The 15,852-nt window shown below is 35.2% G+C and overlaps 1 protein-coding gene across 1 annotated transcript; it reads left to right on the top strand.

Annotated features, from left to right (window-relative positions):
• Nucleotides 1-3,941: 3,941 nt before the first annotated feature.
• LOC107623127 (26S proteasome non-ATPase regulatory subunit 11 homolog) lies at nucleotides 3,942-6,804 on the top strand. The gene is made up of 2 exons (XM_088483166.1): nucleotides 3,942-4,142; nucleotides 5,446-6,804. The coding sequence occupies exon 2, from the start codon at nucleotides 5,466-5,468 to the stop codon at nucleotides 6,732-6,734; it is 1,269 nt and encodes a 422-aa protein (XP_088339292.1). The 5' UTR covers nucleotides 3,942-4,142; nucleotides 5,446-5,465; the 3' UTR covers nucleotides 6,735-6,804.
• The last annotated feature ends 9,048 nt before the right edge of the window (nucleotides 6,805-15,852 follow it).

Raw genomic sequence — 15,852 nt, 5'->3', positions numbered from 1 at the left:
TCGGTTTAACCAGTTAGTGTAGGCCTCGCCCCGTTCTCGTAACCGCTGGTAACGCACTTCGTACTCCCGCACCGTCCTCGAATATCCTGTAGGATAAAAAGAAACAAATGAAAAAAATAGGTCAACACACTTACTGAAGGTAACTCTATTACTAAATTAATTAGCTTTACTGAGCGTTACCTATATTGACGACCAGTTTCTACAAGTACGGCGCCTTGAATTTTCTCAGAAAATTCGACTCTATATGCCTGATGCAAAACATATGAAAAGCTATAGGAGGTGACCAAGCCCCGTTACTCCTTTCCACAGCTGCATTTATGGATTCGTGACGGTCGGATATCAGTCCCACACCATCCCAAGTGACAACATGCTGACGAAGGTTACTAAGGAAAAAGTGCCACGCATCAGAAGTCTCTCCCTCCACAATAGCAAACGCAATTGGGATGATATTGTTGTTGTCATCCTGTGAAACTGCCACTAGTAGACAATCCTTGTATTTTTCGTACAAGTGAGTCCCATCCACCTGGACAACTGGCTTACAATGCCTGAGTTCTCTAAAGCATGGGGTAATAACTTCAAAAGACACGATGCAATACCCGAATATCAGTCACCAAGTCATCGCCTTGATATGCAGGCATAGTCTCAAAATGAACAACAGCTGATGGCTCCTTATGACACATGACCTCAAACCATATAGGCAAGGCTTCGTACGATGCTTCCCAGCCTCCAAATATTTTTTTCTATTGCCTTTTGCTTAGCCAACCATGCTTTCCGATAACTAACGGTGTAGTTGAACTTCGATTGCACCTCTGCTATAACCGATTTTACCTTTAAGGCGGGGTCAGCCTTAACCAACGGCTTTTATTGCTTCTGCAATTGTGGTCAAATCCAGCTTCGAATGATCTTGAGAAATTGTGGCTCTGGTACATGTGTGACTGCCATTATACCTCTTTATAACCCAACAGTACTTCCGGCTGATCATGCTAACCCGGATAAGCCAATCACACCCTAACCCATACTGTATACACTTCGTATAAAATGTCAATGGCTCAGACTCATACACCCGGTAGTCTACGCTTCTTCGTATGGTATACTCTTTTATCGCCTTAATAACAGCTTCTCTGGAACTGAATTTCATCCCAACAGCAAATTCACCATCTGCGACAAAAGGAATTTCTGCCACCAGGACAGCCATACAAAAAATATTTAATACACAAATATTTAAACATCGAAAATAAAGATAAATCAATTTTTACTGCATCAATTATGATATAAATCCAAACTATTTATATTTAACTAATTTACTAATTTACTAACAAATACTTATTCATATTCAAGTAATTTACTAACAGATACTAATTTATATTTAACTAATTTACTAGTTTACTATTTTATACTAATAAATACTAATTTATATTAATCTAATTTACTAATTTACTAATAAATACTAATTTATATTTACTTAATTAACTAAATTAACTCGTAAATACTAATTGATATTTAACTAATTTACTAATTTACCAATAAATTCTAATTTATATTTAACTAATTCAATAACTCCCTAAAAAATTTACTATCTTAAACATAAATACACAAACAGGTAAACAAAAATAAATACTAATCGAGTATATTTTCTCACTTCACTTAGCTAGTTGGTCCAACTATCAAGATAAATTATTAAAAAATTCTAATCCTTTTTATAAATACGGAGAATTACGTACCTGCACTGATATAATCCGGAAATTCCGGAACATGCATGGCTTCCAAATCCAAAACTCGCATGAATGATGGCTCTTCAAACGGCACTTCGTTTGCCAGTGCATTTGTCACATCTGACACATCCGGAGCCATAGGCCCGTCACCTTGATCTTCATCTCCATCTGGACCAACAACTTCGTAGTTGCTTTCAAACTCTTCTTCACTGTCACTATTGTAATCTTCCCGTAGAATATTCCGGTCGGCTTCAGATTGCTCAAACTCAACATACAACTCGATGAACGGGAGTTGACTCCGATTTTCAATATACATTGAAAATATCTCTTGCATGCTCGCTTCGTTCGTTACATATTTGGTTTGAAACTGGACGAATCCACCAAACACTTGTATAGGATATCTATATAGAATACAGGATATTCTTCTTGCCCTCTCAGAATGAATATTTTCACATATCACACCTTTGAGCTCTTCAAATGAGATTGTGAAAGGAATCACAACATCTAACGGATTTTCACAAACAAATGTTACTCCTTCAGATGTTTGTAACAAAATCTGTCCAAAATAATACACCTTCAATAAAACTCTGTCACTCATTTCTCTCAATCACATAAATAATATCATAAACTTGAGTACTAGATTTTTAGCTATCATGCCAAGCAAGTAAGAAACAGAGAAACAAGAAACTAGAAGAAAAAACCATTGCAGAAGGAGAAGAAGATGCGATTTGCTCTGATCCAGCATTCACACACTTTTATTTAAAGTCACAAACAACTCGGACCCTGCGATTAGGTTTAGTTCGTTCAAAAAAATTATAAAATACTAAAATCGCACCATCCGATTTCATAACCCATTTAAAAAAAAAAAGACACACTACTAACAACTCAGAGGGTACGAGTACCACCTTCCAAAAATCTAAAATTTCATCGTCTCCAAATCGGATCTACCGATTTGTTGAGCCAAATCTGAAACTCAAACAAGTCGCGGTCTGAGTTTTTGGACCTGACACTATCAAAAAAGCTGCCACACAGATCGGTCTGGAATCCCATAACTCTATATCTGGGGAAGATACGCACAAGCCTTCCATATCAAAAAAATTGAGCCTCTAATTGATTGAATTACCAAAAAATACTATTTCTACAGATGTAACGGTCAAAGACAAAAAAAAATTTGTTGATTCGCACTGCCAAAATATTTATAAAAGTCATAATTAATAAAAGATCTATTTCGTTTTTATTTTTGTTTTTAATATTAATAAATATAATAAATAAATAATAAAATAATAATTTATAAAATAAATGATAGATTTAATAATTAAATAATATATAAAAAATTAAATTATAAAAATATTATTTAATAATTATTAAAAAATTAAAAAAACATATTTTATTATTAGATTATTTAATGATCCAAAGGATTATGAACCGTCAAATCCTATGCCTGCTAACACACATTAGGGGTGTGCATGGCCCGGCCCGACCCGAAGATCCGGCCCGATCCCGAGCACTTTAGGGGCTAATTTGATGTGATTTCATCGGGTCTAGGGCCGGGTATGGGTCTCAAAAGTAGACCCGGTCATTATTTCGGGTCGGGTCTGGGTCATAGCTCGGGTCACCCGAAATCGGCCCGGTGGCCCGGTCATCATACACAATTAATATTTTGTGTTATTAGTGATGGATGATGGCTATTATTATCAAATATTATGTGAAATTTAAGTATTGTAAACATTAATATTTTGTGTTATTAGTCATTATATATAAGACTATAAGTTAATGTTTTATGTTTAAAATGCATAAGACTTTAGACTAATGATAATTTTGTGTTATTTGTATTGATTTAAATATTTAGTGTTATTAGGCAATATTAGTATTGATTATGGTTATACTTTAATTTTAGAGAAGAGTTACTTCTTATTATATTTTTCTAAGTGAATTTTACCATGTCAAATAATGGTTGGAGTCTTGGAAATTTGGATATTTTTATATACTAACTTACAAGAAGGTATCAAGGTAATATAATGTTAACGGCCCGATTTTCACCCGGTTTTTACCCGGTATAATCGTGGCCCGAAAGTGTATAGGTTTCATCGGGTCTAGAGTCAAGTTCGGGTCTAACAAATAAGTCCGGTATATATTTCGGGCCGGATCTGAATCACATCAAACCCGGTTTTACCCGACCCATACACACCCCTAACACACATTTTGGAGATTGTTTCTTCTTCTTTTAATCTTTCTAACAAGCTTATTTTGGACTCCAATTCCGAAAGTCTTTGCTTTAAGGTGAGGTATTCTATCCCTCTTTAACAGAAAATCGCACAAACCCTAAATCACTCTCTCATTCATCATTCACCATTCACAGCGCCTCCATTCTCATCCCCCGTCCGCGATTCACGACCATTGCCTCAAGCTGCGTCGTCTCTCCGTTTCGTGGTACCATTTTCTGCTTCCATGTTCTTCTTCTTTTTTTTTTTTCTGTTGTCCCTGTAAGTTCTGATAATAGTTCTTCAGACAGTGCTGAAGTTTGCATAGAAGGAAAAGAAGAAATCAAAAAGAATAAAACCAAAATTAGTTTTCCGTAGAGAAGGAGTCTTTGAAATCTGAATGTAGCATATACAGGCACAGTATAAAAGTAGAAACTCTCTCAACTATAACATGCTTTTGTTTTGCAGCAGCAATTGCCTTTGATGTATAGATTTAACATACCTTAATCTCAAGTATAATTGATGATTTCACATCTTGCTTGATCCACTCCTTTTCCAGAACGTGTTTTGTTTTAACATGTTCTTCTTGCTACCTTCAGACTTCTATATCTGTTTTAAAGAAACATTTTCTGCCCTAATAGAGGGGGAAAGGAAAATTGTGAGTATTCGGATTCAACAATGAGTACTTACCACTGATCTAGGAGTTGAACAATGAATCCTACTCCCCTGTTTTTTCACAAGACTTTTAAAGTCAGTGTGTTAATCATCTCTAAACGCTAACCTTTGCATCATGAAGAACTATCTCCATAGTTATGTTTGAACTTTGAACCTCACTTTTGTTTAACCTTGACAGGAACAATTCCTTCTTCCATGGAAAAAAAATTCCACCCTTGAGAAGAATGCTGAATTTGTTCTATATATATAAAAACATTTTGGTGGGAAAATAGATTTGAAAAAACCTGGATACCTATTTGCAAAAAAAATCAAATAGAATATAGGTAGATAAGATAGATAGATAGAACAATATTATTACCTAAATTTCAGAGGTCAATGCATGATTTTAGAAATAGGGGGTCAGGTTTTTATTTCATCAAACCTCAAAAGGGGTGATTCATGTATGTAATTTGCCTTTGGTTTTATGATGATACTTTTATAGTGCATTTGATAAACTTTTTTTATTTGAAAAACTGCCATTAACCGAACCCACCTAATGTGAACAAACTTTTTTCTCTTTATGCGCTTGCCATTTGTGTTTGCTAATGCTGTACAATATTTACCATGGACAACACTGACGAAAAAATTATATGTTTCACTACTGCAACCAATCTGAATTATAGAATAGAAAATTTGATCCAACAAGTCTTAATGCAAGGCTTAAACGTTCAGATTATTTAAATGTTAAAATTATTAAAACTGATTCAATCTGCACCTACTTGTTTTTTTCATGCAATCACAAATTAAATGATAGTAATGCAGAAGTTGCTACTTTTGCTTCTTATTTTCAAAACTCATGTTTAAATGTTTTGTTGTAGAGTTTTTCCCAACAGGAGCCATGGCTACAACTCATCTTGCTGCAACAACAGAGTCACTTGCTCTTGCTGTTGAGGCCAAAGACCCATCTGAGGCTATTTCTATTCTTTATCGTGTACTTGAGGATCCTTCTTCCTCACCCGAAGCTCTGCGTATGAAAGAGCAGGCGATCACAAACCTTACTGACCTTCTAAGGCAAGAGAATAGAGGAGAGGATCTACGCAGCCTTCTCACACAATTGAGGCCCTTTTTCTCCGTGATACCCAAGGCAAAAACTGCAAAGATAGTTAGGGGGATAATTGACGCAGTTGCTAAAATCCCAGGGACATCTGATCTTCAAATTGTGCTTTGCAGAGAAATGGTGCAGTGGACTTATGCTGAGAAGCGTACATTCCTGAGGCAGCGAGTTGAGGCAAGACTTGCAGCACTTCTGATGGAAAATAAGGAGTACTCAGAAGCTTTGACTCTTCTGTCAAGCTTGATCAAAGAGGTTAGAAGATTAGATGACAAGCTTCTACTCGTAGACATAGACTTGCTGGAAAGCAAACTACACTTCTCATTAAGAAACCTTCCAAAGGCGAAAGCCGCGCTAACTGCAGCAAGAACTGCTGCTAATGCCATTTATGTGCCTCCGGCACAACAAGGTGCCATAGATCTGCAGAGTGGAATACTTCATGCTGAGGAGAAGGATTATAAAACTGCATATAGTTATTTCTTTGAAGCTTTCGAGTCTTTCAATGCACTTGAAGACCCAAAGGCTGTTTTCAGCCTGAAATATATGTTGTTGTGTAAGATCATGGTAAATCAAGCTGATGACGTTGGCGGGATCATATCTTCTAAAGCCGGGTTGCAATATGTTGGCCCTGACTTGGATGCAATGAAAGCTGTTGCAGATGCTCATTCTAAGCGATCCCTGAGATTGTTCGAGATTGCTCTGCGGGACTACAATGCACAGTTGGAGGAAGACCCAATCGTCCATAGGCACTTACAATCCTTGTATGATACCCTCTTGGAACAGAATCTTTGCAGGTTGATCGAGCCGTTCTCAAGGGTTGAGATTGCGCACATTGCTGAGCTCATTGAACTGCCTATGGATCACGTGGAGCGGAAGTTGTCTCAGATGATCTTGGACAAGAAGTTTGCGGGGACATTGGATCAAGGTGCCGGATGCCTCGTCATATTTGACGACCCCAAGACCGACGCGATATATCCTGCAACTCTGGAGACCATTTCCAATATTGGGAAAGTTGTCGATAGTCTTTATGCTAGGTCTGCCAAGATAATGGCATGAGCTTTCTTGTTACTCAGCACAGTACTTGTCTATGTTTACTTATGAAATCAAGCTTGTGAATTGTTTGGTATTTCGAATTTTTTCAACCCAAAATGTGGTACACCTCTTACATTATCTGCTATGATTGTGTCTTATAGCTGAACAGCTTGATTTGGAGAGTTGCAATCAGTCAAACATGCTTAAATTTATGCAATAAGATGCATCAATTTGGCCGTTATCTTAATGAACTTAATTGGATTCTCTATTACATTTTCATTTTAAACTCTCATATTCCATTCCTCTAGCAGCCTTAGTCAAGGTTAGTAACAAAAATTAAAAATTTAATTTAAAATTTAAAATTTAAAGATGAAATAAAAAAAATAAAAAATGGACTAAGAAAATATAAGGTGTAAACATTTCGTTACACACAGACAGTTATCCTGATATATGTAGATTTTTTCTATTTAGCTTTAGAAAATGCATTTTTTTTTTTATTTCGAATAGTATTCTGTCAATGAGATATCACACAAAAATATAAATAATTTTAAAACTGTACATATATCAGATTTATTTTATATAAATAAAGAAAATCCCACCCAACCCAGTGTTAAAACATTGAATATATTATTTTTCGTGTACTCAATATAGTAAAATTGCTTGTATATTGTTTTAATATATGTGATATATATTTTAATAATATCCACAATATATCAGTAAAAGAAATACGTCGAGTATTATCAGATTTATGGTCAGATTTAGCATTTTGAGTTATCGTCGGATTTACCGACTGATTTATAGAGGGTTTTGTGATAGAATTTGTTATGTCAAATAATTATCAGCGGATTAACTTTTCCAATGGTAAATTTGTGGGTAATACTTAGTGAAAAATAGGAGGGAATAGGCGCGAACTTTAACATCGGATTTACCATCGGTAAAATCTGACAGTAAGCCATTTTAGTTAAACGTTGCGTTTTGGTGACACGTAAGGAATTACCGTCGAATTTATTCGATGGGAATCAAACTTAAAATTGAGAGCGCGAACACTCTCCCCCTTTAGTTCGAAAAGCCTCTCTCTCTAAATCCCTCTTCTCCGTTTCTCTCGCTACCCGTTTCCGCTGTCGCCGCTACAGCCCGCCGCCACCGCTCCAGCCCCGGTCTCTCACCGCCGTCTCTTCCTCTCACGGAAACCAGCCAGTTCTCCATCGCCGCACCACACTGCCGCCGCTGCATCTCCTTCTGTCGCTGCAGATTCCATGCATCTTCCTCTCATATAAATTATAATTTAAAATTTATTTACATGTTAATTTAGGGATTAGTTATATGTTAATTTAGGAATTTAGGATTTGATTATTATATGCTATTTAGGATTTACGAATTTAGGATTTAGGTCTTATTTGTATTTGTTATTAGTTATTATAAAATAGGATTTGTGTTTATTATGTTAGATTTGTGTTGATTATTCAGGTTATTAAAATTGGTTGGATGATGAAGAAATTAAAATAAATTATATGATTTAGTTTTATTTATTTTACAAAGTTAGATTACTTTGAATATCTATTAATGGCTCCACTAGGTAGACAATGGAAGTTGTGAACAACGCGAACAATGGGTTATAATTCTAGCCCAACAAGGTTAAAAACAAAAAAATCCACCCCCAATCACAAATTAACTTCTCAAAAATTCTATTTTTACCTTTTACATTTTAACCGTCCATTTTCTAACACTTTTATCGTCGCATACTTCCTTTCCAAATTTTCATTGTGTCGGTCCCTTCCTCGTTAGCCAGCATCAACGCTGTTGAGCTTCTTTTTTATCAAGAACGTCAGTTTAGGATGAAAATAATCATCCACGTACCTAGTAAAATGAATATCTAGCAAATTTTATTATATCTATTTAAATTCAATCCAAATTAAATAAACATCCACTTTAGAATAAAAATAATTATCTACATTAATAAAATGAACATCTAACAAATTTTCTGACAAAATAATTTTTAAAATAATACAAATTTATTATAGATCAAATATCAAATCTGTTGTGCGGAGAATGTTAAGGTTTTTAGAAGAAGATAAAAAAATTAAATTATTTACTTATTTATTGAATGTTTTAGTTTCTAACACAAAATTTATTATTATTATTATTATTATTATTATTATTATTATTATTATTATTATTAGCTGGGGATATCCACACTATTGTAGACAGCAACCTTTCAAAAAAATATATTGGCATATATAGTTGAAAAGATAGTAGGACTGATCCAGAAACAAACACACACAAACCTAGTTACATAGATAGATGATGAAACTAGAACCATATTCGAGTTTGATAAGCATTAATATTGCTTTGAAGCTCACTACATGACACGGCAGTAATTCTACGAGAGGGTGGCGCGAAACTGCAGCAATGCCGCCAGAAAAGAGTGGCGCGAAAATAATGGCAGCAGTAGATGGGTGAGAGGCGCATCAGACTGACCGGTGGAGGTGGAGGCGTGTCGGGCTGAATGGTGGAGGGAAGGACCGGGAAGAATGATGGTGTGAGTAGAGAAGGAGGGTTGAGCTGGAATGAGAACGTGATGTGACGGTGTGAGTGGAGAAGGAGGGTTGAGCTGGAAGGAGGTTACATTGCCTAATCCTAATAATTTAAATTCAAAAATTGATTATTTTAATAAATTGATAATTTAATTTTAATAATTAATTTAACATTTTTTTAAACCGTTGTTCAATATTTACATTGTTTATTTATGCTTTCTCATCTACTAAATATACTGTGCATTTGAGTTGATTAGTAAAAATGATTGAAGTCTCTTGGTAAGTGGAATAGGATTTCAACCAGTGACGGATCCAGAAAATTTTGATAGTGGGGGCGAAATATATATAATATGATAATAATTTTTATAATAAAAATATTACGTTTATATAAAAAATTAGCTATCAAATTATCTATTATAAATTTATGTATAAATACATATATTATTTAACTTATTTTTAATGTGTATTTTGTATTTTAAAATTTGTATTTTAAGATTTATTCTGTACAAGTGATTATTTTATGTATATGTAGCATAATTGTTGTTATAATTATATTTTGTTATTGTAAAATATGATTAGATTTTAAAATATCTAATTACAAATTAAAATACTAAAATAGTAATTTAAATAATAACATATAATTTAAAATTTAATTTTTTATATTTCAAATTTTGAAACATTGACAATATACTTAAAATGTCCTTTTTTTTGTATATGTCGTTAAACGATTATTTAAAACTCAACTTTCATAGAATTAGCTCTTGATGATATTCATAGTTTAAAAAGTTCATTTAATTAGTGTAGTTATTATGAAAAAATTAAAACTAATTTTAAAAGAAGAAACACAAATGAATAAATAATATTCTTTCGAGTCGATATCTAAGAAAGAACACTAATCTTATTTAAATTTAAAAATTGATCATTATAATAGACATCTAATATGAAGTTCTCAAATTAACTATCAAGTGTCGAAAGTTGAATAAAAAATTATTATGAGGTCAAAATTAATAATTTAATGGGGGCAAATAAATATTATTATGGAAAAACTACCATTTGTACCCATAAATTTTGCGAACGCCGACAAAAGTACCCATCAAACAAGAAAACTAACGTTGTATCCATGAAAGATGGGTTCCGTGTGACAATAGTACCCAAACGGTGATTTTTCGTTGACTTTTTAATAAAATTCCCAAATTACGCCTTCTATCTTCTTCCCCAAATTCTAAATTTCACAACCCTCATCCTTGGTCTTCGTCTGCCACCGCCAGTCACCATTCCCTCAAGACCCAAGCACCTGATGTCTTCCTCCAACCTTTATCCTCAACCTCCATCTCTCTTTATTCCAATCCTAATTTATTCTCCAAATCTAAATCCAAATCAACTTTAACATCATTACCCTTGTTTTTTCTTTCTTCTTCGGATGCAACAACACTAAGAAAGCACACCCTTGTCAAACTCTTCAACCTGAATATTGTTGTTCTTCTTATTCGAAAGCAATAAGTAGCAGAATTCAGCAACCAGAGCCAACAAGAGGCCGGTGGCCACGTTCTCTTTCCAACGGTGACTCCAAACACTGCTCAGCGTCGTCGATCTGTAGAAAAAGGAGGCTGCTGTTAGAGTATTTTCATGCCATTTGGTAGATGATATTCACATCGCAGCCACCGCCGCTGCTCAGGCTAGGCTTCTGAGGTCACTGCAGAACCCTCTAGAAGGTTGTGGTGGTAGTAACGTTATCGTTGAAGGATCTTGTTTCACCTGGAGAACAAGGACGGATGATGGTGGCGGGGTACATTGATGAGGATGAGCTTCTGAACATGCCGAGTATGATCGAAGACATGGCCAGGGGAATGCAGGTGAAGAAGGACCCACACTCCCAAGCCCACCTTCGACGACGACATCATCAGCAAGTGCTGCTCCTCCAGTGAGTTCCCAGCGAAGCTTCTCCTCTGCAACAAATGCGACCGAGGCTATCACATCTTCTATCTCCGACCTATCCTTCCTTCCGTTCCCAAAGGCTTTTGGTTTTGCGCCTCTTGTTCCCACAGTGACACCAAGAAACCAAAATGTATGTTTTTTTTGTTAATTTCAAACTTTTTTTCTTTTTCTACACCAGATCTACAAATCCATAATATTTGAACAATAACCTCAGATAATTAATAATTCACAGTTTTTAATCTTTTTAATTTTTTGGTGGCTGGCAGCAGCAGTAGAGGAAGACGAAGGATGAGGATGAGGGTTGTGAAATTTGGAATTTGGAGAAGAAGATAGAAGGGGTAATTTGGGAATTTTATTAAAAAGTCAACGAAAAATTACGGTTTGGGTACTATTGTCACACGAAATCCATCTTTCATAGGTACAACATTAGTTTTCTTGTTTGATGTGTACTTTTGTCAGTGTTCGCAAAATTCATGAGTACAAATGGTAGTTTTTCCTATTATTATATACTACTCAATAAAATTTCAAATTGTAGTGGGGTGCTTCCCCCACAACCATAGAAGTAGATCCGTCCCTGATTTCAACCCTTATATATTGGTTTGGTTTGGATGGAACCCTTGAGGAGTGGAGAAATCTAAATTTTAGGAGAGGCTTTGTCGAAATTTTTATAAGATTTTGAGTGAAATTAAATTAAAATTATGTTTTCGAAAGTCTTAGAATTATGTTTAGTGTTGATAAATATTTTTTAATTGTAACATGAATTGGTTCCTCCTTAAAATTTTTATTTTAAGTGTTTTGGGTTATTTGTTATAATTATTTGTTATTTCTTGAGTTTCTTCTTAAGTTATTATTTATTAGTGTTTGTTATGTTATTAATATGTTTACTGTATTGAGTGTATTAATATGTTTAGAGTTGGTGAATTTAATTTGTTTTTATTACTGTTAGTAATATATTCCCTATGCAGACATGATGACAGGTAATAGAAGTAGGTCTAATGGGTCACGTGGTCGTGGTAGAGGGCAAGCTTCCACCAAATCCCCCAGGGCTGCCCAGTTATCGCCCTCTATCCCAGCTACCCCATCGACTCCTGTGACGTCACAGGCGAGTCCATCAAACTAGCAATTCATTATGGTCCCAAACCCGAACTGGGTGCTTCCTTCTGCTACGCCCCTGCAGATGCAGTGACGACGTCAACAGAGCCTACATTGGGTGATTCCTCGAATGTCCCGAGCAGGATGCTCCTCCACCACCACCCGTTATCCAGCTGAGGATTTCGCCCGATGGCATGTAGTCATAAGTTCAATTTTTTAATATTAAGTTTGTTTATGTCAAGTTTGTTTATGTGAGGTCTTTTCTCTAACAAGTTTGAAATAAACCCCAATCTGCGAACAGAGGAGATATCCGAGGTTATTAAGTCCATATACGACCACCCGTGGCTGACCTACACGCAGATCCCGACTGATGTGAGAGAACGGTGGTTTTAAAAGTGGGTGGTAAGAACCCAATTTCGTTTGAATTACTTAACTATATAGGAACTGTATTTCATTCCGAAACACTAATCTTAGTGAATCACTTTGTACAGTTGAAATTTATATGGGATGCAGAGCACAATGTCATTATTAGGAAGATCTATGACCACCACACCGCCAAACAGTTTCAGCAAATGATAACCGATGTTCGTCAGGAAAAAGACCACTTGACATCGTGGATCTGTTCAAACATCAAGCGTGACTTGGAGGCTTATTTTAGAGATAACAAGGGGTTCATGAGTCGCCATCTGATGAACGTTGCTAACAGGGCTTCGCCCAGGTCGTCGAGGTATACGAGTTGATCGACGATCTTCATGAAGACGAAGTCTAAAATGGTAATAATTTTACCACTATTTAATGTTTTAGTAGTTACTTGAATTAGTTTTTTACTTTTCTTTTTTATTATCAATTTAATTAATTAGTCAGTAGAGTAAATGTTAGTTTAATTTTCTGTTTTAGTGAATTTAGGTGGTTAGAATAAGTTAGATTAAATTATAAGATTGCTGGAAAATGTTGGATGGGCCCTTTAAGGGTGGTTAAATCCAAATTTTAGAGGAGACTCTATCGAAATTTTTATAATATTTTCAGTGAAATCGAAAAAATTAAAATTATGTTTTCAAAATTACAATTAAGATTTTAGTTCATGCTTATATTTGTCTGTCATTTTTTATTTTGTTCGTTTATTTTATTGATTAGTTGATATATTAGTTTGTAGTCTAAGTCATTAGATCGTGAGGCGACACTGGCAGACACCTTCAAGTATACCTATACTTTGAAGGCAAACAAGGAGAGATTTGCTGATGAGCGGTCTGCGGCCTATTATGTGAGTTGAAATTAATTCTAAGTTTCAACTTTATTCAGTTTAAAGTCAATTATTTAACTATTATCCTAATCACAACTAACGTGTGTGACGCAGGAGGATTACACGCAAAGGTTGGAAGCCGCAACCCAACAATCTCAACCACTTAGTGGGGTCGACGAAGCCGGTTCTGAGACCTCTGTAGTGGATCCTGATAAAATTTGGCGCGAGACAACCTCTGAATCCCACAAGAATTGCCACTTCGAGTTGGGGTCGTTCTTTGCTAGTGGCATCCGCTCCTCCGCGTTGGCGGCTTCCTCTGCGTCTGTCTCTACCACCAGTCCTGCTGATCCCAGAAAGTTGTTGACCTGAGAAAGGAGGTGTAGAAGCTAACATAGGAGCTTCACCAGTAGGTAGCGTGAAAGAAGGTTACCGTTGGCTTAGAATTTCTTCTCGGTAAGAGAAAATAACTTCATTGCAAGTATAGTTCCAAACCGAAAAATAACGCTCAATCAAAGTTTAATTTTTTTGGTCACGAGTGCAAACCAATAAAAATCGAGAGTATTAGATCTCGGGTTGTCTCTTTAAGGAGAATTGAATCAAGGATCACTCGATAGAAATTGCAATAGAACTCCCGGACCCAAGACTCGTTCACTCTCACTAGCTCTCTGTCCAAAAAGACCTAACCCCGCTCCTCAATCCGATGCTCAGTATACTGTTTCAGATCGGAGGGTACAGCTAGTTTCTTCTCCAGAATGAGGTTTCACTTATCAAAGTGCGGAAATCTGAGCTCACAGTACAAATTGGCGAACTTAACTGAGTTGGAGGAAGGCGTAGCTTGGTCAGCCTTCTCCTTCTCATTAAGCCGCCGTTCGGATAAAGCCACATTCCCTGACTCAGTGGATGATCGTGATCTCTTCCTCTTACTGGAGGTGGCCTTAGCTTTGCCTTTTCCTCGGTCAGACATCCTGAAAAATAGAATTCATAGGATACAGAATATCAAATGAAAGTAAAGGAACAGAAAAACCACATATAATCAAACAGATAAAAATAAAAAAATAGGAGGGCATTGAAACAAAATCATGAAGTGAGTATAAAGATGTAAATTCTTGGAATGAAAGAAAAATGGAATTCAAAAATCAATTAGAAATCACAATCCAAGAATTTATACAATAATGCCTAGAATACTTGTTTGTTAAGAAACAAAAATTATCATGTCATAAAAGAATTCAAAAGAGCTATACTGGGAAAAGGGAAAAACTAAGAAGAAAAGTTAGAAAGTTAATTAAATCAAAAGTTAGAAAAGCAAGTCAAAAATTAGTGGCATGACAATTATTGAACTTAACCAAGAGAAGTTCAAAAATTTTAGGAAACAAGCATACTCACATTCATGAATTTTAATGCAAGTCATGGATGATGAAATATACAATGCAACATAAGCACACAAAGAAATGAAGGTCATCATCAATGTGTTTGATCACAAAATTGTAAAAATTAGTGTGAAAAAGATTGAGCATGCACTTAATGTAACCCAAAGTTGATTGAAAACTGAAACTCTATCAAACAGTTACAAAAGTGAAATCGCACCAATATTTACAACTTCAAAAGAACCTCAAACAAAGATGAACAAGATTAGGTCAAATAGGAAATTTATGAAAGTCACTTCAATGGTCAAGGAAAAATTTGAATGGAAAAGGACCAATGAAAAAGAAAATTTTTTTACCTAACTTGAAGAATTAAAAACACCGAAGAGGTTCAAAATGACTTGGTCAATTAAGGTTCTATTTGACACAGAAATCCGTCAGATAGTTCCTTGATGTCAACAATCACAAATTCAATTAAAGGGAACTAAAAAAAGTTGCCGAAATGCTAGCCGGCCAAAGTATGGATTCGAGTTGGCAATAACAAAATGGGGCCAAAGTTAAAAAAAGCAGCAAATCCAATTCACAAATTAGAACCTAATGTCATAAAAATTTATGGAAAATTTGGCAGCATCCCGACAGTAAATTGGACGTTTCCGGACAGAAACAAATAGCAAAATCAACTCATATGAATCCAAGATATTTTAAACAAGCATGAAGAACAATAAATTCATATGAATCAGATAGCAATAAGCAAAATTAACACAGCAGCAATATATAGATTAACAAAAGAATATCAACATCATCATCACTTCAACAAAACAATTGAGAATAAGCCATTCCAAACAGCATCAACAGCAAGAACCAGACCTAAATCCACTAACCAAAATCCTAAAAACTACCTAACCACATGCAATTCTAATTAACTAACTAAACATAAATTAAACAAAGCTAACCAATCCTAATTAACAGAATAATAATAG

This window comes from Arachis ipaensis, chromosome B10 (genome assembly GCF_059453495.1).
Source record: "Arachis ipaensis isolate K30076 ecotype BB chromosome B10, ASM5945349v1, whole genome shotgun sequence".
NCBI lineage: Eukaryota > Viridiplantae > Streptophyta > Magnoliopsida > Fabales > Fabaceae > Arachis > Arachis ipaensis.
This window is presented reverse-complemented; position numbering and strand designations above follow the sequence as displayed.

What these genes read in the sequence shown, in the direction of transcription:
- LOC107623127 (XM_088483166.1), top strand. Translation starts at nt 5,466, where the DNA reads ATGGCTACAACTCATCTTGCTGCAACAACAGAGTCACTTGCTCTTGCT.